The sequence below is a fragment of the Galeopterus variegatus genome, unplaced genomic scaffold (assembly GCF_000696425.1).
Source record: "Galeopterus variegatus unplaced genomic scaffold, G_variegatus-3.0.2 Scaffold2410, whole genome shotgun sequence".
Classification (NCBI taxonomy): domain Eukaryota; kingdom Metazoa; phylum Chordata; class Mammalia; order Dermoptera; family Cynocephalidae; genus Galeopterus; species Galeopterus variegatus.
The window spans coordinates 141,922-168,561 of NW_007728521.1; the positions used below are offsets into that span (position 1 = coordinate 141,922).

Consider the following 26,640-nt stretch of genomic DNA (forward strand, 5'->3'; position numbering starts at 1 on the left):
ACCACATGTTCTCACTTATTGGTGGGAGCTAAAAATACACAAATAAATTCACTCACACACAAAACCGGGGGGCGGGGGGAGAAGATATAACAACTACAATTTCTTTGAAGGTGTTAGAACAAGCAACGGAAAGGACATTCTTGGGTGGGAGGGGGGAGAGGGAGGAGGGAGGGAGGTTTCGGTGATGAGTCATAATAACCAACCACATTTTATATTGACAAAAAAAAATAAAATAAAATAAAATAAAAAAATAAAAAATAAATAAAAAATAAATAAAAAAGCGCTAATACCTAAATATCTTATCACCATTTCCATTCACAGCCTTTGACTCTAGTATTTGGATCATAATCTTTTTAATATAACATTATTTAGAAAAATCAATTGTCTTCGGTATATAATAGCAAAGTGTTGAAGGATTTAATTTTAGCCATCAGCAAAATTGCTACAAAAGGTAATTAAGTGTTTCATGCCTACTGCTTGATCACTTAACTCAGCCTTCCAAGGTTATACCAATTTTCAAAATGCAACCCCGTGATTTGTTCAAGTTCAAAACGAAAACCAAGCATTTTAAGTAGTAGAATAATGTGCACTCTAGCACTTTAAGTCAATTTTAAAAGTTGTACTATATATTCGGGAAAAAATACACACACTTATTTTCTCTTGTTCTATGAATTAATGGAAAACATGAGCCTAGGGGAAAATGCTACAGAATATTTTTTGAAGGAAATTCTGACAAAGCATTTACCTTTCTTCTTTGATTTTCGAGTTCCTCTTGGCTGTTCTTTTGTTTTCTCCTTTTGACTCACTTCCACTCTCACTGTCCTGCTCACTGGAGGAGTCCTCACTGCTGTCCTCACTACTGTCTCCTTCCTCTCCACTTTCACTTCCAGATTCACTCTCTGAAAAACAGAACCAGATGTTCCTTGATTTATAGCCATTTAATTATACATAAGGACACCTGTAACTGCCAATATTCATCACAGATGAAACCAGATATTGAATCCCACTTGTTCAACACTTTATATTCCCCCCAGTTCATTCAGACCTATGGATTCCTGCAGCAGGGTGAGCATGGAGGGACTCAAGACAGAAAGAAGATGCTCTGATAATGAGTAGAAAAAAGCAAAGCAAACATGAACCAAGTTAACCAAATATGAGCGACTCTCACTTTTCAAACCCATAAGTATCTAGCTATGGCAAAAACTTTTAAAGACTGACATAAAGATGATACAAAGATAAAGAAATAACTTAGAATTCTTCTACTTGTAATGGGAAATTTTATCTAGAGAAAAAGTACACAACAGTTGAATCTTCTTAGGAACAAACTTTGAGAGGGAAATGAGCCATTCAAATCATCTCCATAAAGTTCTAAATTCAAAGACAAAAAGCAAAATTACTAATTAAAGGGTTATTACTTATTTAGCTAGTACAGGAGTTTTCCACAGATCTAAGAGATGATAAAGTTACATTGAGGAGTTAGGTATTTAAATATTTTACATACAAATTACGGTATACTAAGGCTCTTTGCAGAAGTGATACACAGAATATAATTACTGGTATGTGTACTTTTTAAATGAAGCATAAATTTTTACTATTTAAAATGATTATCGGTGCAGAGTTGCACCTTAGATAAAAGGAAGAACTGTTGCCTCTGCCTATAATCTTTGTGATGAAGTACTCTTAGGCAGAAAAATGACGGTTAATTAAAACTTAATCCTAATAGGTAAATAGTACCAACTTCATGAAGATTCACTCATGTGTCATAGTGAAAAGCTAAGACTACCTAATTCTTTTAGAAGAGCTTGCAGGAGGTGAAACCACGGGTTCTCAACTTGGAATGTCCAGGTTCAAATCCTGGCTCTGCTACTAACCAGTTTTAAGACTGAGCAAGTTACTCAATCTCTTTTGGGTTTCAGTTTCCCTTTCAGCAAACGGGGACAATATTACTAGCTACTTTACACAACTACTGTAAAGATGAAATGATATGAAACATGTAAAGGTGATCAGAACACAACAGTGTCTGCCACATGATGGTAAGGCATTCATCATTACCATCTTTTACAAAAAGGAAAACTTATTTTACCCAGACTATACAAAGATAAAACAAAACTAAATAAAGACACTTTCAATTTGTTGTGATATCAATGTTACACACGTACATATTAACTCAGACAACTGGCTCATACTATAAATAATGAAAAGAAATTACAGCATCTAAGTTACTCTCTCATGTTATCACATGAGAGTTCAACATGAATCTGGGCTCAATTCACTTCAGGCACCATTATTTAAATTTACAGGTTAGTAAAATCCTTGAGGAAATTTGTTTATTCTCCAAAAGACTTGCTCAGTGGAAAACAAAATCTAATAATTTCTAATGAGAAGAGTTATTTTTTTGTCCTTCAGTAGTTACCATGGAATTCCCACTACACGCTTCACTACTATATATATTCAGACAAACCCATAAAAAGTCATAATGTTAATGGAATATATCAAATATATATTGAAAAAGGGTAGCCTATGAACAGGCATGAGCTTGTGAATAAATGGGATGGAGACAACTATCTATATGGTATGAAAAGAAGAAGTAACACATACTTAAAAGAGAAGTAAAAAGAGATCTTTCTCACTGTCCTACATCCTTCCTGATATTCCTTATTTTTTATTTATGTATTTATTTTTAAATTTTATTTTATTTTGTCAATATGCAATGTGGTTGGTTATTGTGGCCCATTACCGAAACCTCCCTTCCTCTTCCCTCTCCCACCTCATATCTGTTCACTTGTGATATCAACTTCAAGGAATTGTAATTGTTGTGTTTTCTTCCCTCCCCTGCCCCAGTTTATTTATGTATTTATGTATTTATTTATTTTTATAGCTCCCACAAATAAGTGAGAACGTGGGATATTTCTCTCTCTGGGCCTGACTTGTTTCACTTAATATAATTCTCTCTAGGTCCATCCAGGTTGTTGCAAATGGCAATATTTCATTCTTCTTTATAGCAAAGTAGTATTCCATTGTGTAGATATACCACATTTTCCTTATCCATTCATCTGATGATGGACATTTGGACTGGTTCCAACTCTTAGCTATTGTAAATAGTGTTGCAACGAATATTGGATAAGAGGTATATCTTTGACTTGATGATTTCCATTCCTCTGGGTATAGTCCCAGCAGTGGGATAGCTGAGTCATATGGTGGATCTATCTGCAATTGTTTGAGGAACCTCCATACCATTTTCCATAGAGGCCACACCTTTTTCCAGTCCCACCAACAATGTATGAGAGTTCCTTTTTCTACGCAACCTCACCAGCATTTATCGTTCAGTCTTTTGGATATTAGCCATCCTAACTGGGGTGAGATGGTATCTTACTGGGGTTTTGATTTGCATTTCCCGAATGCTGAGTGATATTGAGCATTTTTTCATGTGTCTATTGACCATTCGTATATCTTCCTTTGAGAAATACCTATTCAGCTACTTATATATTCTGGATATTAGTCCTTTGTCAGATGTGTATTTTGCAAATATTTTCTCCCACTCTGTTGGCTGTCTTTTAGCTCTGTTAATTGTTTCTTTTGCTGTGCAGAAGCTTTTTAGTTTGATATAATCCCATTTGTTTATTTTTCCTTTGGTTGCCTGTGCTTTTGGGGTCATATTCATGAAGTCTGTGCCCAGTCCTACTTCCTGAAGTGTTTCTCCTATGTTTTCTTTAAGAAGTTCTATTGTTTCAGGGTGAATATTTAGTTCTATAGTCCATTTTGAGTTGATTTTAGCATATGGTGAGAGGTATGGGTCCAGTTTCATTCTCCTGCATATGGACATCCAGTTATCCCAGCACCATTTACTGAAGAGGCAGTCTCTTCCCCAGTGTATAGGTTTGGTAGTTTGTCAAAGATCAGATGGCTGTAGGTGTGTGGGCTGATTTCCGGATTCTCTATTCTATGTCACTGATCAGTGTGTCTGTTTTTATGACAGTACCATGTTGTTTTTGTTATTACAGCTTTGTAGTATAAAGTCAGGTAGTGTTATGCCTCCAGCTTTATTTTTTTTTGCTCAGAATTGCTTTGGCTATGCATGGTCTTTTGTTATTCCATACAAATGTCTGGATAGTTTTTTCCATTTCTGAGAAAAATGTCATTGGAATTTTGATGGAGATTGCATTGAATTTGTAGATCACTTTGGGTAGTATGGACATTTTCACAATGTTGATTCTTCCAATCCAAGAGCACGGAATATCTTTCCATCTTCTTGTGTCCTCTTTAATTTCTCTCAGCAGTGGTTTGTATTTCACATTATAGAGATTTTTCACATCCATGGTTAACTCTATTCCTAAGTATTTTATTTTTTTGGTGGCTATTGTAAATGGACAAGCTTTTTTGATTTCTCTTTCTGCATGTTCACTATTGGAGAATAGAAATGCTACTGATTTGTGTGTGTTGATTTTGTATCCTTCTACTTTGCTGAAATCATTTATCAACTCCAAGAGCTTTTTTGTAGAGGCTTTTAGGCTGTTTGATATATAGGATCATGTCATCTGCAAACAGGGATAGTCTGACTTCATCTTTTCCAATTTGGATGCCCTTTATTTTCTTCTTTTCTCTGATTGCTCTGGCTAGTACTTCCAACACTATGTTGAACAGGAGTGCTGAGAGTGGGCATCCTTGTCAAGTTCCCGTTCTTAACGGAAAAACTTTCAGCTTTTCCCCATTCAGGATGATATTGGCAGTGGGTTTATCATATAAGGCTTTAATTACGTTGAGATACTTTCCATCTATACCTAACTTGTAGAGAGTGTTTTATCATGAATGAGTGTTTAACTTTATATAATGCTTTTTCAGCATCTATAGAGATGATCGTATGGTCCTTGTCTTTGATTTTATTGATATGGTGTATCGCATTTATTTATTTGTGTATGTTGAACCAACCTTGCATCCCTGGGATGAATCCCACTTGATCATGGTGTATAATCTTGTGTATGTGTTGCTGTATTCTGTTAGTGTAGATTTACTCCTAGCATTTTATTGATTTTTGTTTGGATGTCTTAAGGGTCTTTTGTTCCTTTCTTTCTGATTTACTGTTTGTCTTCTGTATTTGTTGGTTCCTTGGGTTGTAGACAAACTTTTTTTTTTTCTCTTCATTGTTGACATTTTTATTTGACTAGGGGGTTTTGATTCTTCTTGAGTTTTTATGGCAGTGGTAGTTATTTTTCAGGTAACAAACCCAGTACTCCCTTAAGAATTTCTTGTAAGGGTGGTCATGTGGTAGTGAACTCCCACAGTTTTTGTTTGTCTGAGAAATATATTATTTGCCCTTCATTTCGGAAGGATAACCTTGTGGGGTAGAGTAGTCTTGGCTGGGAATCTCTGTCTTTTAGTATTTTGAATATGTCATCCCATTCCTTTCTGGCTTTTAGGGTTGGTGATAAAAAGTCTGATGCTAGACTGATTGGGGCTCCCTTAAAGGTGATTTGATGCTTCTCTCTTGCAGCTTTTAAGATTCTCTCTTTGTCTTTGAATTTTGCCAATTTGACTATAACATGTCTTGGAGAAGACCTTTTTGGGTTGAATACAGTTGTGGATCTTTGAGCTTCCTGAATCTGAAGATCTGTGTCTTTTCCTATACCTTGGAAGTTTTCTGCCACTATACTGTTGAATATGTTTTCAATGCAATCTCCTTTTTCCTCCCTTTCTGGAATACCCATGACTCAGATATTTGAGTGCTTAAGGTTGTCTGATACCTCTCTTAGATTTTCTTCAATGTTTTTAATTCTTTTTTCTTTGTTTTTTTGTCTGCCTATGTTATTTCAAACAGCCCATCTTCAATGTCAGAAGTTCTCTCTTCTGCTTCCGCAAGCCTGCTGGTTAAACTGTCTTGTTGTGTTTTTTTTTTTCACTGAATGAATTCCTCAGCTCGGCAAGCTCTGCTACGTTCCTTTTCAGGGCATTGATTTCCTTGTAAATTTCTTCTTTCAGGTCCTGTATACTTTTCCCCGTTTCATCATGTTGTCTAGCTGAGTTTTCTTGTATCTCGTTTAGTTTCCTTAGAATTATTCCTCGAAATTCCTTGTCAGACATTTCAAGGGCTTCTTGTTCTACAGGATCTAGAGCCTGAGAGTTACTACCCTTTGGTGGTATACTTTCTTGATTTTTCATATTTCTGTATCTTTCCTTTGATGTTTAGTCACTGTGGCAAGGGATTTCACGGTCCACTGTTTCAATACTATTGTCTGGCTAGGATGCTGCTGGGGCTGCCAATGTGGCACGGCTGCCTCAGTGTCTGCTCGGTCTCCCACAGGGACCTCACGTGCGTGGGCACCTCGGGTCTTGGGCCACTCCAGGGAGGCGCCTCTCTGGTTGGCACGCACTCAGCCGGGCTGGGGATGGAGTCCAGCAGTGGGAAGGCCTACGTGCTCAGTAGCGCACTGGCACCACGGGGCGTGTGAGCTTTGCAGATCTCTGGCAAGGCACCTCTCTAGTTGGTGTGCACTCGGCCGTGCTGGGGATGGAGTCTGGTGGTGGTGAGGACTACCTGCTCCATCGCGCACTGGCACTGCCGGGTGTGTGGTCTCCTTGGATCCCACGCCTCTCTGATTGGTGCTCACTAGGCCGGGCTGGGGATGGAGTCCCGACATTCTTTATTTTTTAATGTAAACTTTCTGGATTGAGGTATATTCTCTCCACTTTTCAGTTTATTACTTCAAAAGGTAATGTTTCACAGATTAACTTATCACATACTGAAAAGAGAAATTTTGATAGGGGAGATGGGCTGGGGGAAAAAGGATCTATCTACTACCTAGAGTAAGGTAGTAGATAAATAATAATAGTGAGGGGTGCTGGTTCTCCAAGGAATAAAGATTTTAGAGAAAGTATGGTGTCATTTGGTCTTGGGTCAGATCTGCCCATTAGATTTTTTTTTTTCCTTTCTTTCTTTTTTTTGGTGGCTGGCTGGTATTGAGATCCAAACCCATGACCCTGGTATTATAAAGCTATGCTCTAAGCAACTGAGCTAACTTGCCAGCCCCAATTATTAATAAGAGTGATGGAAAGTGACTCTAATATATTTTTCATTATGCAAATCATTCACAGAATTTTAGTAATAAGGGGTCTTAAAAACATCTAACCCTACCCCTTCATTCATCAGATACAAACAAATGTAGCTATCTATTCAATTTGCATAGCTAAACCCTAGGACTTCTGAAACCTTCCTAGTTAGTAGTTTTTCATCACATATGGTTGCCTTCAATCTTTTTAGCTCAACATTTGTTTATAGTACACAGAGATTTAATAATTTTAGCTTCATCTCTGTACAGGTAAACACAGAAATAGATGTGTATAAACTGGAAGAGAAAAAGACTGTTCAAGGTTTAAAATAAACTTTATATTTTCATAAAAGAAAGTTACTTTTAAAGACCCTACTAAAGTTTATCAAGTGTAAAATCATGTTTTTTAATATGCTAATAGATATAACAGGCAGTGTGGGTTAGAATTCGGAAAAGCCTGGGTTTCTATTATTTATTAGCTATGTATCCAAGAGGCAATGTCAAATGAGAAGGGAATTTGCTAAAATAATTAGAATTATTTTGAAAACTAAACAGTGATATGTAAATGAAAGGAAGTATTTTAACTGTATACACCTCATTTAAAACCACTTGTTGAATATTATGTACTAGGCCTTACTGTCGTTTTGGAAGTACAACGTGTAGTCTACAATGTGAATAATATATCTCAATAAATTATAAAACCCACCACTGTCACTGCTGCTATCAGAAGATTCTTCCTCCTCCTCAGATTCAGAATAAAATTTCTTAGCAGGATTCTCTTTCTTTGCTTTTCCTGCTGGGATCAATTCTTTTGCCTGTTTAAACAAAGAACAAAAAAAGTAAACAAATAAGGGAGTCAAACTTAACCATTAAGAATACAACTGTGAACTCAGAAGAAAGTTGAAGGCCTCAACAGAGAAGGCAAATGTCAGAAGTCCTGGCATTAAGGCTGATTCACTTTACTCCTAAATAAAGGAATACAAACTCTCACTCAGAGCCCATTAGGTTAAACTGACAATCTTATTTTATGCACAATTTTAAAAACGTTTGTGTTTGTTGGTCTACAGAAGATTTAAAGTAAAGTAATACAGCCTGGAATAGGTGAGGGAAATTGTAGGTGGACACTAACAGCAATAAGAAACTCAAGTGGATGGCATGATGCTGAGGTAAAAGAGAAAAAGAAAAGAAAATATTTAGTGTAGGTATAAATTTCTCTAACTATCTCAACAGTCTAAACTCTTGACTTCTCTCTTTCCTTCATATCCTGAACATATAACCCATCAAGAAATCCATTAGCCACCTTGGTCTGTGCCATCTCTCTCTCTTGGATTACTGCAATAGTCTCCTAACTGGTTACCTTGCTTCTGCTTCCTCCTCAGCCCCCCTGCCAAAGTTTGCTCAACACAGCATCTAGAATGATTCTATTACAGTAAATCCTAAGTCAGATTGAGCTCCTCTTTGGTTTGAAACCCTAAAATGGCTCCCCATTTCACACAAAGAAAAAGCCCAAGTCCTTCCTACAGCCTGAACGGTCTCTTCATAACTGCCCCCGAGCCTTGCCTCTCTGACCCTCCTCTGCTGCTCTCCCTCTAGCCCACTCCACTCCAACCACTCCTTATTGTTCCTCCACATGTCCCAGGCATGCTCTCACCTTCGGGGCTTGTCCTCAGCTGCTCCCACTTCCAACACCATTCCCTTTGTTGTTGTTGTTGTTGTTTTTTCTCCTTTTTTGTCTTTTTTCATGTCCGGCAACGGATCGCAACCCTCAGTGTCGCGCCCGCAACGGACCGGGACCGGCAACGGGATCGCAACCCTCGGTGCCGCGCCCGCACCTCGCTCAGCCAGTGAGCGGGAACCGGTCTGTATGTGGGATCCGAACCCTCGGCGGGAGTGCCACCGCGCTCCCAAGCGGCGCACTGTAGCAGTGCGCCACCGGGCCGGCCCAGTTGTTGTTGTTTTTAATTGTAGCACTTATTACTTTCGAAAGTACTATGCAATTTACTTATTTTTTTAATTGTTGGTCTATCCCTGGTAGAAGGTAAGCTTCTGGAGAGCTGGGATTTCTAGTATTTTGAACACTGATATATTCTAAGTGTATTTGGCACAATAAATATTAGTTATATTTATTAGCCCCTTAAAGACTTTAATATTAAATTCAGAGGGCCGGCCCGGTGGTGCACTGGATAGTGCGCCGCTTGGGAAGTGCGGCGGCGCTCCCGCCCGAGGGTTCGGATCCCACATACAGACCGGTTCCCGCTCACTGGCTGAGCGAGGCGCGGGAGCAACGCCAAGGGTTGCAGTCCCGTTGCCGGTCCCTGGTCTGGTACGGGGGCAACACTGAGGGTTGCGATCCGTTGCCGGACACGGAAAAAGACAAAAAAAATATATATATATATTAAATTCAGAAAATACGTTTGCTTGCATTTAAGAAAAATATGGACTTTAGTGTTCACTAAATATATATTAGTACTAATATTAGCCCCTTAAAGACTTTAATACAGTACATTACTTTCATAATTATGACCTTGAATCATCAAGAAAAAATTAAATCATGTTTCATACACTCTCTTTGACATACTCTAAAAAGCAGATATATATATGTATATATTTTTTTAAGCAGGTCAAAATGGTTAAGACTTATTTATTTTTTACACCTTTTATTAAGTTTCTGTTTCTACTATGTGCCAGTCTCCATGACAGTACATATTTTGTTGTAAAGAATTTCCAGCATGACAGAGCTTCTTATTCAAGAATGATTCTCGACACTAGATGAACATTAAAATCACCTGAGGATTTTTTTTTAATATTAATAAAAACAGTAAAATATTAATAGTAAAAAACTAATGCCTGGGGTTCACCTTCTGAGATTCTGATTTAACTGGTCTCGTGCAGATCTGACACAGGTTTGTTTTGTTTAAAGATCTCAATATGATTGCAACGTGAAGCTACACTTGAAAACCACTGATCTAAAGGGCTTAATATACATTGTTTAAAGAGATAAGCTTCAGTAACCTGGAAAATTATTATATGGACAATAATAGGAAGATAAGTAAAAATTATTTGAACATATCTGAATAAGATACTTACATTAAGAACAGCAGTAATGCTTTCTTTTATATGTATTTGAAATGCTTCTGTCTTCAAAAATTAATATAGTATTCTATAAACAAAGATCTCCTATACTTAGTAAACACTGAAGTCCATATTTTTCTTAAATCCAAATATTTTTCTGAAGTACGGTAAAAAGTCTGTGGGATCAATTTAGTGAGACTAAATCAACAACTTAGAAAAATTGGGTTCCTGGGCCGGCCCAGTGGCACACTCGGTAGAGTGTGGTGCTTGGGAGCGCGGCAGCGCTCCCGCCGAGGGTTCGGATCTCATATAGAGACCGGTCTGCTCACTGGTTGAGCGCGGTGCAGGCACGACACCGAGGGTTGCGATTCCGTTGCCGGTCGCAGTACGAGCGCGACACTGAGGGTTGCGATCCCGTTACCAGTCACGAAAAAAGACAAAAAGGAAAAGAAAAAAAAAAGAAAAATTGGGTTCCTATACTCAAAGGGGTATACTTTGACACGGCCACAGACGCTCTATTACAGAGTTTCTGACTTTAAAGGACTGAAGACTAATAAAATTATCTTAATTTTTTAATGGAGCTTTATGACCATGATAGTTATATCATTCTAAGCAAAAGGAATAATAGGAAAAAGAAAAGAGGAGATGAACAGAGAGGCACTAATTTGAAAGTTCCTATGAGGGATAAAATATTGACAGCAGATGTATTTATAAAGCAAAATACCCTTGATATACAAAAGGTAATCTTTCCATAACTAAAGAAGAAAAAATTCTCTAGAACTAAGCCGAAAACTCTAAAAGATCTTTGAAACTTACTGGTATCATAATATAAATATACATAATATCTGATATCCTGAAAATGGTGGTGTATAATTCAAAGTGACTTCACGTGTCAATCTGACTAGGTTACCTGTTGTTTTGATTAAAACATCAGAATATCAAAATGTAGGCCATTTTTCTTAGTAAGTTATATTTTATAATAATGAGATTTGACCCTGTAAGACCACTTCATAGTAAAACTAGAATAACACAGTGTATTATGTACATGAAATACATTGATGACTTTCAAGGGAGGGCTAAGTAGAGTGAGAGGCAAGAAAGACAATAGAAACATTACTTTCTGCACTGCATTTGAAAATAAAACTTTCTACATTATTTTTATATTTAATTGTATCCCTCATAGTATAATTTTAAGCCAAAATATCTCAGAGACCAATAGATTGAAGCTGTTTTCTGCATGGCATCAACAAATACGACACAGTTCTCTTCAACCAGGTTACATCAGTTATAATTATTTCCCATAATAAGTTACCAATTATTAATTTCAGGAATGTAGTCAGTGAAATGCAAAAGAAATCAATTTCTCTCTGTTGAACAGGACAGGTGATATGAACATAAGAAAATAGGTTATTTAAGTACTGTCCCTATCAGGTAGTTAGTGCTTAGAAAAAGATGTGAGAAAATGGAAGAGGTGAGCCAACCAACCAATCTATCAGCTAATATAAAGATACTGCTGAGTCCAAATTAAATTGCATAGCATTGCTATCAATTTCTGAGAAGATAAACCTTTTTTGGCGGAGAAAAATGGAGTAGCAGGGAGGTTGGGATAGGGTGTTAGTTGGGGGAGGATAAAAGGATGGTTCTACTCAGACCAAAACATTGTGTAGCCAATAATGAGAAAGGACAGAACCATAAAAACAACAAATAGGCATAATAAGAAATCAGGACAGAGAGTATATCTGTAGAAAAAAGTCATAACAAAGCACATTCTCATCCTATTCTAGTATCTGGCCAAAAGTTGCACAAATAAGGTAACTGTCTTGAAGAGTATGTAGATTTGAGGGAAAATCAATAAACTTTGTTGCAAGGAGGAATAGACATGCAATTAATTCTCATAACTTTTACATATTTTTATCCATTTCTAAATAGAGATAATTTGTCACAAAATGAAAATGATGGTGCTAAGTACTAGGGATAATACAGATTTGCAAACAAGCTCAAGCTTCCTCTCCTCTGGTTACATAATAAAATGTAATAAAAGCACAGACAATAGATACAGATAGACCTGGGTTTGGAATCCCCTTCTACTACTTACTAGCTATGTAAACTAAGGCAATTACTTAGGTTCTCTGAGACTTGGTTTCCTCATCTGCAAAATGGGAATAAAAATAACCATCACTTACAATCATTATGAAGTTTAAATAAGATAACGTTAGTAAAACATTATCATAGTACACTGCCAGGGTTTGCTAAATGAAGCTATTATTAGTTATTACTGTTTCTGGCCATGCTGCAAAGCCAGGATAAGTTTGAGTAGTTAAGAGAAACTATTTCTCAGAGGAATCAAATTACATGGCTATGCTCATTACAGAAATTCTATTTAAAATAATAAAGGTTTTTTTCTATTGTATTTGGAAAAGTTAAGAGTAAGGAGGTTAACTGATTTTCCCATAGGTATTAGGGGTAAAGAGCTCTTTTTATGTGAATCCTACTTCAATATATCTTTTTTTAATCAGAAATATATCCAGAGTACACAATTCCTTTTTTTTGCGGGGGGGCGGGGGGGGGTCGCAGTCTGGTGTGCAGATCCAAACTCTTGACCTTGCTGTTGTCAGCATCATGCTCTACTGAGTGAGACTACCAGCCAGCCCCCTGAGAGTACAATTCTCAATTGCTCTTTTCCTTTTACTCTACTTTTAAAAGTAATAAATATATTTCATATAATCAATCATTAAATAAATTCAGAGGCCCTTCCCCTTACTTTTCTTGTTCATATAACAAACAGAATAATATTAGAAAAGAATGGGTTTTTTTTAACCTAATGGCCAGCATTTTTTAGATCAAGAAAAAGAGTATTTATAAAGTTTTTTTTAATGTGAAAGCAACATATTATTCATTCTAATTGTGACCTTGTCAAAGGACATTTTTAGTACACAATATTCCCTATTTATGTTTAGGCTTCACTTAAAACAGTTCATCGGAAAATCCAGAAGAACACTTTGTATGGTGTTTCTGGAAGAGAACAGCAAAAATTACTTAGAAAAATATTGATAGGAAGCTTACAAATCTCTCAACAAAGTAGAAAAGGCTCAATCCAATGAAACTAAGTACCTTAGAAATTGAATCTACACAGCTACAAATGCAATAGCACAGGCACACATGTGGGTGGCACTGATGCAGAGAATTCAATTCTCTATTTCCTTGACGAAAATGAACAGTACATGTACAATGGCAGAGGAATATTACAATATTTAGTCTTATAAAGGCTAGGTATATCTAAAACATTACATTTAGAAATACTAGAACAATTTCAGTTTTCAACTCCCCCCACCAAAAGCTTTTATATGAAACAACAGTTACCCGAGAATCTCCCACTGCTTGAACAAAATTAATTTCAGAAAGGTCAACTTACCAACTCTACTACTTCTACATCTCGTACTGATGGGTCGGGTGCCACCTCTGGCCAATTAGATAATTCCAGGTACCCAGTAGCTTTAGTGTTGAGAGTATGAGATAAAGTGCCAAGCTGGAAATGATCCCTATCTATTAAAAATAGAGGAAAATATAAAATAAACAATATAAGCTGCATGTAACAGAGAACAATCATAATCAGAGCTCAAGGTAATTGGCATATTACCTCAAATGTCAAGGAATAAATATAAACTAGGAAGCTCTCCATAGGTCAAAAAACTGATTTCAGTCCATAGATTACAATAATCTCCCCCATAATGGTCAATAAAAAAGCTAATCAGTCAGTGTATTTAGAGGTGTTGCTCTGAAATGTAGCTTCTCTAAAAATTACTTTACTGTGAATATTAAGAATGACAGCACAGTTAAACAATCCATATACATGTCTTGGCACAAACACATCCAGAATTTTAATAGTTTTTCTACAAAACTGAATTGCTTTTTATCACTTTCCAACAATTAAATAAGAAACAATATGAAAATCAACGTATATAATCATTTCATTTCAAATGGAATGGCTACTTGTTAAACTGATAATATATTTAATTAGTCCTTTTAAAAAGCTGGGAAAAATAAGTCATCTTCCCTCCGTGAAAAACAAATTTAAATACAAAAGGAATGTTTTTATAAACAATTCCCCTAGAAAGCTTGATGTTAGTGTACATAGAATATTTAATTCATAACAACTCCCTATTAAGATGACTTATATTCTTTATAAAATAAAACTATTTAAAATAGAAATGAAGTCAACGTCTACAAGAATAACACAGCTTTTACCTGCCGTTTGGTTAAACTGTTTAGTAAGAATAAAAACAAAATCAGAAGGCTTGAAATTATTTAGGTAAATAAGGTCTATAAAAAATATAAACTTTAATATAAAACTTGCTCTGGAGAACAGATGAATGAGTAGAAAGCACATTTTTCTTACATATTTATACATGCTAATCATTTATATTTTCTAAGAGATAAATTTTAAGCATATTAGAAATGGGATATACTGCTATAATTTTTTAGGTAACACGTATTTCTTAGTTATAGTCTGATAATAATACCTTTAAAAGGAGACTCAAGCAGTGGTGCAGGTTTTTGTGCTAGGAATATTTTTTTGGCATATTTACTTAAAGCTCCACTCTTCTCGTTTGGAACAATAAGCTGCCTAATAAATCTTGTACGGTCTCTGATGTCGTAGTTTTGATCATACTTGCCGAGATTTAATATGTACTGGGTAAGCAATTTTGTCTGTTGGAAAAAAACAGAACAAGATGAGAATACAGTTATTTATGATTATTGATAACTCTGGATAAACATATTTAAAGAGGTAATAAAAATGAATGGTTATGTCAAACAAATGTTGTACCGTAGGGAATATGCATTTCTAACGCTGCAAATGGAATTTTGAAGCCAAAGCACATGTCCTCTTCTGTATTGGGGAGGTGAATGCTGAGTACTGAGAAGCAGCCATGTGCTAGATTATTAAACTGCTGAAGTGGAAAGAAAGGCATCATTAAAAAAATAATCATATATGGCAAACCTGCTGAAGGGTCTACGTGAGAATAATGAATGTGGAAATACAACTAAAAACATGGCACTCAAAACTTAATCTGAAAAATATGCAGGACATCAAAACATCAGAGAGTATTAGGAGGCTGGCAAACTGCTTCTCCTGAGGTGTGTTTTATGAAGAGATACTGTCCCTGGCATAAGCAGTCTCTGCACTCTGACTGCACTCAGTTACTTTACCCTGAATTATGACCCATTAAAGCAGACACATGAATCACTGAACTGGATTACTGCAAATTATTTGCAGTGCATTTAGCTGTTACTTTTTCATAAAAGCAAGCTGCTGATGCCCTCTAAAAACTAGGATAAAAGACTTCTTCCATTTTTTTCCCCTTTGCTGCTTATAGCCTCTAGTAATATTGGTCATTTATTTATTTATGTAAGAGAACAACTTATTATGGTAGCTTTTACACCGTAATAAGACTTCCTAAGTCAATTTTTGAATGTGCTACATTAACATATATTGAGATAATTTTAATAATAATTAAATCAAATTGAAATGTTAACAAAACAGATTTGCAGTTTAAACTATTTTTTTTATTGAAAAAGCACAGTTTTAATTTAGAAGGCTACACATGTACAATTTTAAGCTAAATAGAATTCATAATACACAGGAAAAAATAAACTGAGGAATAGCAAATTGTTTACATTAGAACATTTTATACACATTAGGAACATTAAAAAAACCAATCAAGAAGGTAGTGCTAAAGACAATTCTAGAACAATAAGTCAAAGTACAGGAATGGTATGGTAAACTCTTTTACAATAATAATTGGTGAAGATAATTGATTTGGATAGAAAGCATCTTTCTTTCAGTAGCAGCGTATTTAAAAAACATTAACCTAGTATTACTAAAGTACAATTATAAACAATACAAGTGAAAATGTTAAAAAAAAAAACTATTCTGAATTTGGTTACCAACAAATGCTATTCACTAACTCCTAGTCTCTGTTGGCTTAACTGCTGATAAGAAAAATTGTATGTTTCAGTTTTTAAAGACAATTAGCAAAATATTCACAAAATGGGGAATATAACTCAAGACCAGCTTAAAGGAAAATGTGGTACACTGGACTGTATAATTAACTTGCTGGGAAAATCTGGGAAATCCACTTAACTATTAGTTCTCAAATGTAAAGTGAGAATTTATGAGTAGTTAAAGTCTTGGAAGTCCATTTGAGTGCTGAAATTTAGAATCTACAATGGAAATACATCAAAGAAAGAAATTAAATCTGTTAATTGAAATGACTTTTTTTTCGAGCTAGCAGAGTAACACATTTTGCTTCTATTTCTTATTCCCAAAATTAACTTGTAGGAAATTAACCTTTTTTAACATTAACAGACACTACTGAGAGTGAGATAGGACATTTATAGTAATTAAAATTATATAACTTAAAAATGTATTTAATGTATTGATTGACTATAAATGTATTTATTGACTATAAAATGTATTATATTGGTAAGTTTATAAAACAGTTACATTAAAAATATATTTTCAAAAATTCCTTCAAATTTCTTTTCCTTTAAAAATTTAAATTCTAAAAGATAAGAGCATATCTGTGTACAATGATGCATTAAAAATGTAAGCAGAATAATTATTCACCACACACTTTAATCAGATTCTTTGCTGTACCTATATCTGGTACCAATGCATTGCTATTTCTCTGAAGAAGGTATTTTTATATGGTCTTATTATTTTTTAAGTTTTTTAAAGAAAATTGCCTACAATAATTTTCAAAATTTAATTTTATGATTAGTAACTATGACACTGTTGATATTTTTAACTCACTGTTCTTTGTAGACTATAATATTTTTAAAGGAGAAAATATTTATAGTATTTCTGAACAACCCAGTAAGCTCAGAGAAAATTCTGTTCGCTGAAGGATATTCTCCATTCTCTTTTATACTGAAGTTCGTAAATATTTCAAACCCAAATATTTAATGTTTTCCCCAGTTGAAAGTTTTTTTTGATTATCATTTAAGACAAAACTTTCAAATACTTCTTTATCCTTTTAAAAATATTTCACCAAATTTAGATACTACAAAATCAACTGCCTTCTCAATTTCATTTCATTCAAATACAAAATGTAAACTAATATAATTAAAAATAGGAGTTCCATCAAAAGAGTTTTCCCAATAGTTGAGACAGTGCAAATAACAAAACTTCCCAATTAAATCTTGAGCTCTCACCATTTAACTTGTTCAGTACTTTCCTTTGCTTTTACAGGGATAAATTTCAAAGTCTTCCTGTTTTCAAGAATTGCTATTTTTGATAAAATTATCAAAAGCTGAAGGTTTTTGGCGTTCTATCTGGTGACACTTTAAAGATCTCCAAATGATTTTTGAACCAAAACCTAACCACTCATTTATCAATTTAAAAAAAATCAAGCCAATATAATACACTTAGGTTAATTTACAGAGCAATTCTTCACAAAATCATATTTCTAAAATCCTCTTGATGACATACACCAAAGAGACTGCATACTGTTTTGCTGAAGTATGTTTTTTTGAACATCAGCTGCATCACAAGAATTTTGTAGTTCGGTTAAACTATATATATCAATATCAATAAATTTGGCCACTACAGTTTTATTTCAATTGGTTGAACAGAGTTTGTATGCATGCACCACAACCAATTCCCAAAACATTTCTGTTCCATAGTTTTCTTAATTTAGTCAGAACACAGATTTTTACCATGACAACATCCTTTTGCCAGAAACAAATAATTTTATCTCCAATGTTGGGCTTTTAAATTTATAATAGCATTTTTGAGAGAATAAACTTCCAAAAGCTTTACTTTGATTACATTTATAGCACTGACAGAACAAAGATACAAATGTTTTGAGTGAAAAAAAAGTGAACTATTATTAGAATTAACTGATTTTCTATTTGAAAACCAGCAGTGTTTGGGCCCTTTTTCTACTAATGGAGCCACACATAAACAACAACTGCTTCATTTTTCATACATGCAAAAGAAAACTTGGAAAAATGAAAAATTAATTTTTAAAAAGTTATTTAGTCTAAATGAGGTTATGTTTCACATAGTTATGTAAACATCTTCAGCACCTGTAAATATTTGTCATCTTGAGGCATACAATTAAAATAACTGCTAACTTTTTAAATACATGTTGATCCTTTCTTAGCAGATTTCTTGTGTCTTCTGGTGGTTGCATAGTCAGTGATACCACTACAACTCATGGTGGAAGGTAAACGTCAATAAACATTTTGGGCATGTGAAGTACTGAAATTGAAATTCAGCACTTTGTTCTTCATTAAAACACTCTTCCATTTTTTAAAATTTATTGCTGATGAGTTTATAACAAAATTAAAAACTAAACGCCAAATAAAATAAATAGGCTACAGATTTACACTACACAGTAGATGACAAAGCTACCATAGCAAGAGTGTTTTGAACACTCTAGTGATCTACATATATAGCAGGACTGTTCAGTCTTCACCTCCTTGCATGTATTTCTCCTATAACCAATCTCTAACTTTCCATATTTTCTTCTGACTCCATCCACTGGCAGCCTGGAACTTCATGCATCTCACACGGCCATGGCACAACTTTTGGTACATCAAGTTGCTGGCAGATGAAACATTGTTAAATAATCATACCACCACCACCAGAAAATGAAATTCTTACTTAGCTTTTCCCACCTGCCTTGTAAGAGTGTACTTCATTTTATCAGCACACACCCTGCATGCTGTTCTAAAAAGAAGTTAGTTATGTTACATCTAGAAAGGTTTGGAAAAAGAGTCTTCAGATTTAAATGTTTCACATACTAAAATGAAATCTCTGTTCACTGCACTTATGTCTACATGGCACTAGACAAAAAACATGGCAGAAACTAGAAGTTCAAAGCAGAGTTCTACAAATGTACTGTCTTAATAATGCAACTATTAATAATACTACTTCATTAAAAATTAAAAATTTGGGACAAATCTGAAACAGACTGATCCCAGTCACTGTGACACAGGAAAAATATATTTCTGGGAATGCTATATAAAAATTGAGGAGTTTATTTAAAAGAACTTCTCAAGATTTTGGTATCATATTTTTACCTAAATACTCTGAGAAGTAATAAACTGGTAAATATTTACTCAAATAATGGCTTTCTTCTAATAGATTGTAAGGAAGCACAAAATGATTTTTTTTAAATCTCTTAAAATATAGTCCCAAAATCAGCTTAGAGATAACTATTAGTTTAAGGAATACAAAAAAGTACAGAGAATTCAGCACGGTTCCACATAGTTGTTACTTTTAAAAAGAAGGATATTGACAAATGTATTTGGTAAATCAAGGAAAGTACACAGAATGCTTAACCTACACTAGAGGAAAATCTAACCAGAATCAGTGTTCCACCTAATCAATTTCTTAATTTCATGACTAAACAGGATTCTTTATGTGCCTTGAATGGAATCTCTGAATTTAACAGTATCCACCTTTTATCAACTTGAAAAGTTTTCTGTAAGGTCTTCCTTTATATGTTTCATATATTTGAGTTTTTCAATGCCAAGAAAATATACCCAAGAAAAGGTAGAGAAGTCACTCCATAGCACCTGAGCTTTGCTTTGCAAAATTATGTTAAAGGACCTTGGGGGGAAGGAGATTTCTTCAAAGACCTGAATCACAGGGCAAGAGACAATTTGCTTTTAACTTCAGGAGGGATCCCCAACACTTCAATGTAATTTATACAATTTCTAAGCATCAAGAAGTATTCAATGAAGCACTTTTTTTATTAGCAGTAAAGTAAAAACTTGACTATCTCACAGAATATGAGATAGTAATTAAAATAAGTGATATTTACGCATATCAATATTTCAGAAACATTGAATGAAAAAAAGTTGCAAAAGTATACATAAAGTAGAATACCTACTTATGTAAAATTTCAAAGCCCACAGAACAATAATATACATTGCTTATGGAAACATACTCACATAAAAATATAAAACATGCAAGACTGAATGAAACACACCAACAATATGGCAGTGGTTGCCAATGGGGAAGAAAGGAAGGTACAAACAGGAGCTTGAGGTTTTAGTTCTACCTCTTACATTCAACAAAAAACTAATAAATATGGCAAATGTTAACATCAATTTAATCTTAGTGGTAGATATACACCTAAGAATTCATGCTATTATGTACTTTTCCATAGTTTGTAATATTTCATAATTAAAAATTAAAACAAGAGCTAAGAAAAACATTAACTCAAGTTACTTATCACTACATCTAAAAGTTGACATACTATTAAAGTTTAAAAACAAAAGCATCCTTTATTCATTAACTTTTTAATTGCTATTAATCAGTGTAATCAAATCCTAGCTTTCTGCTTCAAATTTTAATAGACTGTTTTCAATAAAGTCATGTTAAATCTTTATACTATGTCTTAAGGCTCTAGATTTCAGCAACTTCAGCTGGTTTCAAAGTCCTTCAGCTTTTTTTCCCCATGACAGTGAAATTACTTCCCTGAGAGAATTCTAACAGTGTTTTCTACTTTTGATATTTACCTCTGACCATTTTTTTTCTTCATAAACCATCAAAAGAGGGATTTTGGCACCCTTTTCTCAGTAGGATAAACCCAAATGAGTATTTTTCCTAAGAATAGAGATTCTCAGTAATTGGACTAGTTCCTTTACTGTAAATAATCATATTGCCTAAGAAAAATCTACCCTTCGGTTAACAGTGTAAATGAGGGTTACAAAAGAAGCAGAGTAACTAACATGAACCAACCACTATTATGTGCCAGGAAAACAGCATTTGACATGGACTGTCTCATTTAATTCTCATAACAACTTTGTGAGGTAGGTACGGTCAGTTCTGCTCTAATGTGTGTTTTGAAAACGAACATTTGTTCCAATTCAGTTGGCATATTAGGGAACAATTTGGGCATAACATGAATTTTGTGTGTGATTTCTCCTGCAAGAAACACTAGGCGAAGGCAAAAAATGTATCCAGTTGAACTGGGCTGCGTAGGAACAAATGAAACATACAACCTTAAACATCTACCTTGGATGTTAACATTTACATTTGTTATGGGTCATACTCAACCATACTTAGCAGTACAACTTTTAATCCAATTTCAGATTAACCCTCCTTCTACCACATAACTCACAAACACAACCTTTCCAACACCCACTTCCACAAACAAACCTCACATCTTTTTCAAGATAAAGAGCTGTACTTACTGCATTATTTATGTATTTCTTAACCACTTAACATGTGTAAAACTGTGCTCTTGCTTTTATGTTCATTTTTTAAAAATGTCACCAATGACGTTTTTGACTGTTGTGACTCTAGCTTCATTTTTCCAATAATTCCTATAGTTTTATTAAGCAATTTTGTATAGCACAATGATTTCTATGAATATATATATATATATATTGCATTTTAACAAAACTGACTATATTATTACAATTCCCATTTTATCGATGAGGAAACTAAGTCTTGAATAGGTTATATAGTTTGTCTAAAATCATGTGGCTAGTAAGTAGCACAATAGGAATAGTTTTATTAAGCAATTTTGTATAGCACAATGATTTCTATGAATATATATATATATATATATTGCATTTTAACAAAACTGACTATATTATTATAATTCCCATTTTATCGATGAGGAAACTAAGTCTTGAATAGGTTATATAGTTTGTCTAAAATCATGTGGCTAGTAAGTAGCACAATAGGATTTAAAGCCAGACAATCTAACTTAAGAGCCTGCATTCTTAATTACTACCTGACTCCCAGTAATTGATATCAAATAGTTCTATAGTAGTCATCAACCACAGCTAATTAAAAACTGCTTTCCAAAAACAAACTTCCATCTGAAAGAGCCCAGAGTTAGAAAATTTCAGCTTACAGAAGTTTACCTAAAGAATCTTAAACATAATGTAATAAGTTAAAAAACAAAACGGTATGAGGTAGCTCTATAATTCTATACCAAAAATTTTAAATATTTAAATGTTAAAGAATATGTAACGTGGAGGATACTAACATTTATAAAGCAAATGTATTTCACGGGGCCTAGCTTCCAAGGCCCTGTAGTTTCAGGTATAGTCTAATTTTTTAAAATTACATATAGAAATGTTAAGCTTGCTAAAGACAGGAAACTTTCCCCAGGCTAAAGTCTTTGTTGTAGATAAAGAATTGTAACAGCAAAATTGCTGGCTCTAAGGGCAGATGTCCTTGGTGCAGCCAAACCTAATGACTGTTGCCATGACAATTATCTTACTGTTCTTTTGTAACCACCTATGTTCCTTTTCTGTAACTTTCTGGCCTGGAGAATAAATATTGAAAGAAGACCCCTGTTCGTGGGAAATTAACCCCTTCGGGGCTTCTCACTGCTCAGAAGATATGGGCTTTGAGTAATCCCTGGCGTCTCTGTCACTCTGGGGGAGAGGTGACAAATGGTGCGGCATTCCATGGATCAGAGACCAACCCGCCACGCCTTGTAAAGTAAAGGATGTCTGACATTTAAATTTGTACATCCTGGTAAGGGAATACACATCCTGGTAAGGGAATATTCATCCTGGTAAGGGAATCACAGGTGGCTTTTGATTAGCGACTGTAAGCCTGCGGCAGGTCAAGCTAGCTTTCAACCCCAAGGTTTTTTTTTCTTTTTCTTTCACTTTTAAAATATGGAAAATTTTTTAACAAAAAGGGAGACTCAACATAAATTACAACTCCAATATCTCCTTAAAGCAGCCGGTTGTAAAGTAACTGAATAGCAGCTTGTAAAACTGTTAGTGGCTATTAGACAACTATAATAACCATGAAGGGAGCCTTGACATAAAAATTGGGGAACAAATTGATCACTGGTTAATTTATCCAATGGGTCTTGTCAAGGCATCCCATCTAACAACTTGGAATCTATGTCAAGTCACTTTGAGACCTATTCAAGACCTTATCAAAACACAAAGACATGTTTATGTCACTGAAAAAGGATAAAACTTAATCTTTACCAGTGACTGAAAAAACTTTTAATTGGACAAACTAAAGTAAAAGAAGTTAATATTTCTTTGCAATGTTGGTTTTGTTTGAGTATGTTTGCATGTTTTCTTTTCTAAACTACATGTGCTTCTCTTCTTCGCCAAAGACTCTGAGGTTTTATGAGAAACATAGCCCTGGCTCCAACCAGACCTCCTTTTGGGTCTGCTGTCTTTCTCTGGAAACCCCAAAAGTCAAATGGCTTTATCTCTGTTTAACAGCTCAGCCCTTGAGCTCAGTAACCCATTTGAGAAACAAAAACTAGACTAAAATCTACCTGTTTTTGTTACCTTACTTTCTCTAAACAGGGTGAGGCCTCACAGATAAGCTTTAACATTTTTTAGAAACACAATTTAAACCTGACTATCCTTTTATACTAGTGAGTTTTCTATTTTTTTCTGTCTCTTTATTATATTTTAAACAAAACCTATAAAATCCTTATTGCTTCTGTTTGTCTACATATATATGTACGTAAATGTATGTTATGTCTACATGTTCATGTCTATATGTTTTTATTGTCTGCATTGTACCAAATTGGCTTATAATTAATGTGCACTCATTAAATAAGTAAGTATACTTTCAAGTTCACGTGACTTTAATTTTCTAAAGTTTGATAAAATAAATATATTTTCAAAATTTGATTTAAACCTTTTGCCTAAATTTGTCTTTAGGTCAACACATTTTGTGGTATGTTTATGACAAAACTCAATATATCGCCTCCTTATCTCAGCTCTGCCTCCTGGTCATGCTGGGAGAAACAATATTTTTTAGACATTCATTATCTTTGTGAATGCTGCCCTCTGCCTTAAGCTCCACATGGCCTCCGTGGATCCCACATGGCCCTAAATGCCATATGGATACTTGGAACCCAGGATGGCTGGTGAAAGGAGGCCTATGCCCAATATCTCATAGGCCCTAGTTAACATTATCTGATAAGGGTATATATTTAATACACCAAGTTTTTGACTGGGAAACCATAAATATTTATTTGGTAAAAATAGCTGAGGCTCAAACTGGGCTTTATGTAATCTGCTCTGACAGATGTACCCCCATTTACTAACTTGAATGTACAAAAATTTTCTTATCAGCACACATCTTTGCTTGGTTTACTAATCAAACAGGATTACATTTGTCTTTGCTAAAGGCTTTTAAGTTGTAAACCCTGCTGAAACCAGAAAAACCTTTCTATATATAATTTTTAGACAAATAAGACCAATTTAACACTAATAGAGAAAAAACAAGCATGTAAAAAAGAGGTAATATAAAGAAAGCTATGGATGTGAAGATGTAGTTGTGGTTAGAAAGGCTAAAAAGAAAAAAAATATTTTTAGGTAAGAAAACAGCTGGTACAGTGTACTTCTGTCCTAGTATAAAATGACTGGCCATTTAAGAAGTAGGAAGTATAGGACAAAAACAGAATGTCTGAGTAAGTCACGATAATGGTATGTATGCGTTAATTTCTAAAAAAGAAAAAAAAATGTTTTAGTTGGCTAAAAATTAAAAACAAACTATGTATAAGTTTTTCCAAAAATTAAATATCAATATCAAAAGTATTCTAATACAGGTTTAGAGTTTATTCTCCTGCATTGGAACAGCCAGATTTCCTAAAAGCACTTAACTGCTCTTAATAGAAAATTGTAAGAGGTTTTCTCTATCTTTTAGATAACTGGTCTAGGAAACTTATTTCATGTTTTATCATGATAATTTCTTGTGCTCCCTGCCTTTAAAATCCTTTGTCACTTTGGTTTTATTTTTGTAGTGATTTTTGAGTGTTTTAAAGCCTTTGTTATTTGACCAACTTTCCAAAACCAAATTCTAAAAACTTGTACTTGAACTAACTTTGGGAGGTTCCAAGGGCCCTGCAGCTTCTCAAAGGATACATAAGAGATGTATCAAAACCAATTGGCTTATTTGATAAATTAGACTACATGGGAAAGCATTGTCAGTACTGAGATGTTATGAATATGTGTTCCAAAATTATGTAAGATTCTTAAAAATCTATGTCTTATAAAATGCAACCAATCATAATCTTGGTTAAATAATAATTTTAAAGTGTTATATCCTAAACTAACAGATACCGTTTATTTTAATGAAAAAACTGATGGGTTTGTGAAATTACTCACCAAGGTCAAAACAACAAAAGTTAATTACATAAAACTAATGAACTGATTAAAAAGCATTATAGGTTTTTACAATTTTTATTTTGAAACATTGCTCATTAATGTCTTGTTTTCCAGATTTAAGAAAACTCTCTCTCTTAAGCTATCTATAACTAACAGCAGTTTGGTAAAATATAATTTAAAACAGAGATAAAAGTATTTATTTTCTCCCTATTTGATTCCCCCAAATTTAAAAACTTTGAGTACCATTATGATTATTATGGCAATGAAGCTATTTTCATAAGTTCAATAAAAATTGACTCTTTTTAACAGAATATAATTTAAAACTTTGGTTATAAAATAGCATGTCTCTTCTAAGTTCCTGACCCCTCTTCATGTTGCCCTAATTTGGCCTAACTGCTGTTTCATCTTTCCCCCTGACATGGGAGATGACAACCTGGGAATGAGCCTTCCCAGCACCAAGGGATCTATGCAAAGAAAAGTAAAACCTTTTCAATCAGAAAATTGATCATCAATGCTTTTATGAGGAATGCCTTGATCATAAAAGGGGGAAATAATACCTTGTCTACAAAAGCTGTTCCTAAAGCTTCACAGCCTTAAAGGGGGTGTTTATGACTTGGATGAGACACCCTGTTCCTAAACAAAAGATTTGTAATTGATCAAGAAATTTTACAAAGATTAGATACCTTGGAAGCAGGGATGTCCTGGATGGGTGAACACCAGCAGACTCTCTGGACTCAAAATCAACTATTACACAGAACAGAACCTCATACTAGAGTTTCAAAAACTGGCACTAACACCCCAATTTACACCACCAGGAATGATGCCAATGCAACAACCCTGAGGGACAACATCATCATCAGTCCCCACCTGGGATAAATTAAAGGACTTGCCATGCTAAAATGATACTAAATTTACTTTAACAAAATGTTTTTGTCTTAACTGTGAAACCTTGATCTATAGCTTTTGCTATAAATAGATAGATAGATAGATAGATAGATAGATAGATAGATAGATAGATAGATAGATAGACAGACAGACAGATAATGAGGGGCAAATGTGGAGGATACTAACATTTATATAGCAAATGTATTTCACAGGGCCTAGCTTACAAAGCCCTGTAGTTTCAGGTATAGCCTAACTTTTTAAAATTACACATAGAAATGTTAAGCTTGTGAAAGACAGGAAACTTTCCCTGGGCTAAACTCTCTGTTGTAGATAAAGAATTGAAACACAGCAAAATTGCTGGTTCTAAGGGCAGATGTCCTTGGTGCAGCCAAACCTAATGACTGTTGCCATGACAATTATCTTACTGTTCTTTTTTTTTTTTTTTTCCTTTTTGTCTTTTTTCGTGTCCGGAAACGGATCACAACCCTCAGTGTCACGCCCGTACTGG

General features: G+C 34.5%; 1 protein-coding gene across 2 annotated transcripts in view; it reads right to left on the minus strand.

Annotated features, from left to right (window-relative positions):
• AP3B1 (adaptor-related protein complex 3, beta 1 subunit) overlaps positions 1–26,640 on the minus strand; it is a 254,762-nt gene that overhangs the window by 104,457 nt on the left and 123,665 nt on the right. For both annotated transcript variants that reach the window (XM_008581623.1, XM_008581622.1), the window contains exons 15-18: positions 14,633–14,819; positions 13,525–13,655; positions 7,747–7,855; positions 746–899 (exon numbers count right to left, since the gene is read on the minus strand). In XM_008581623.1, the coding sequence (XP_008579845.1) occupies positions 746–899; positions 7,747–7,855; positions 13,525–13,655; positions 14,633–14,819 (581 nt within the window). The remainder of the gene's footprint in view (positions 1–745; positions 900–7,746; positions 7,856–13,524; positions 13,656–14,632; positions 14,820–26,640) is intronic.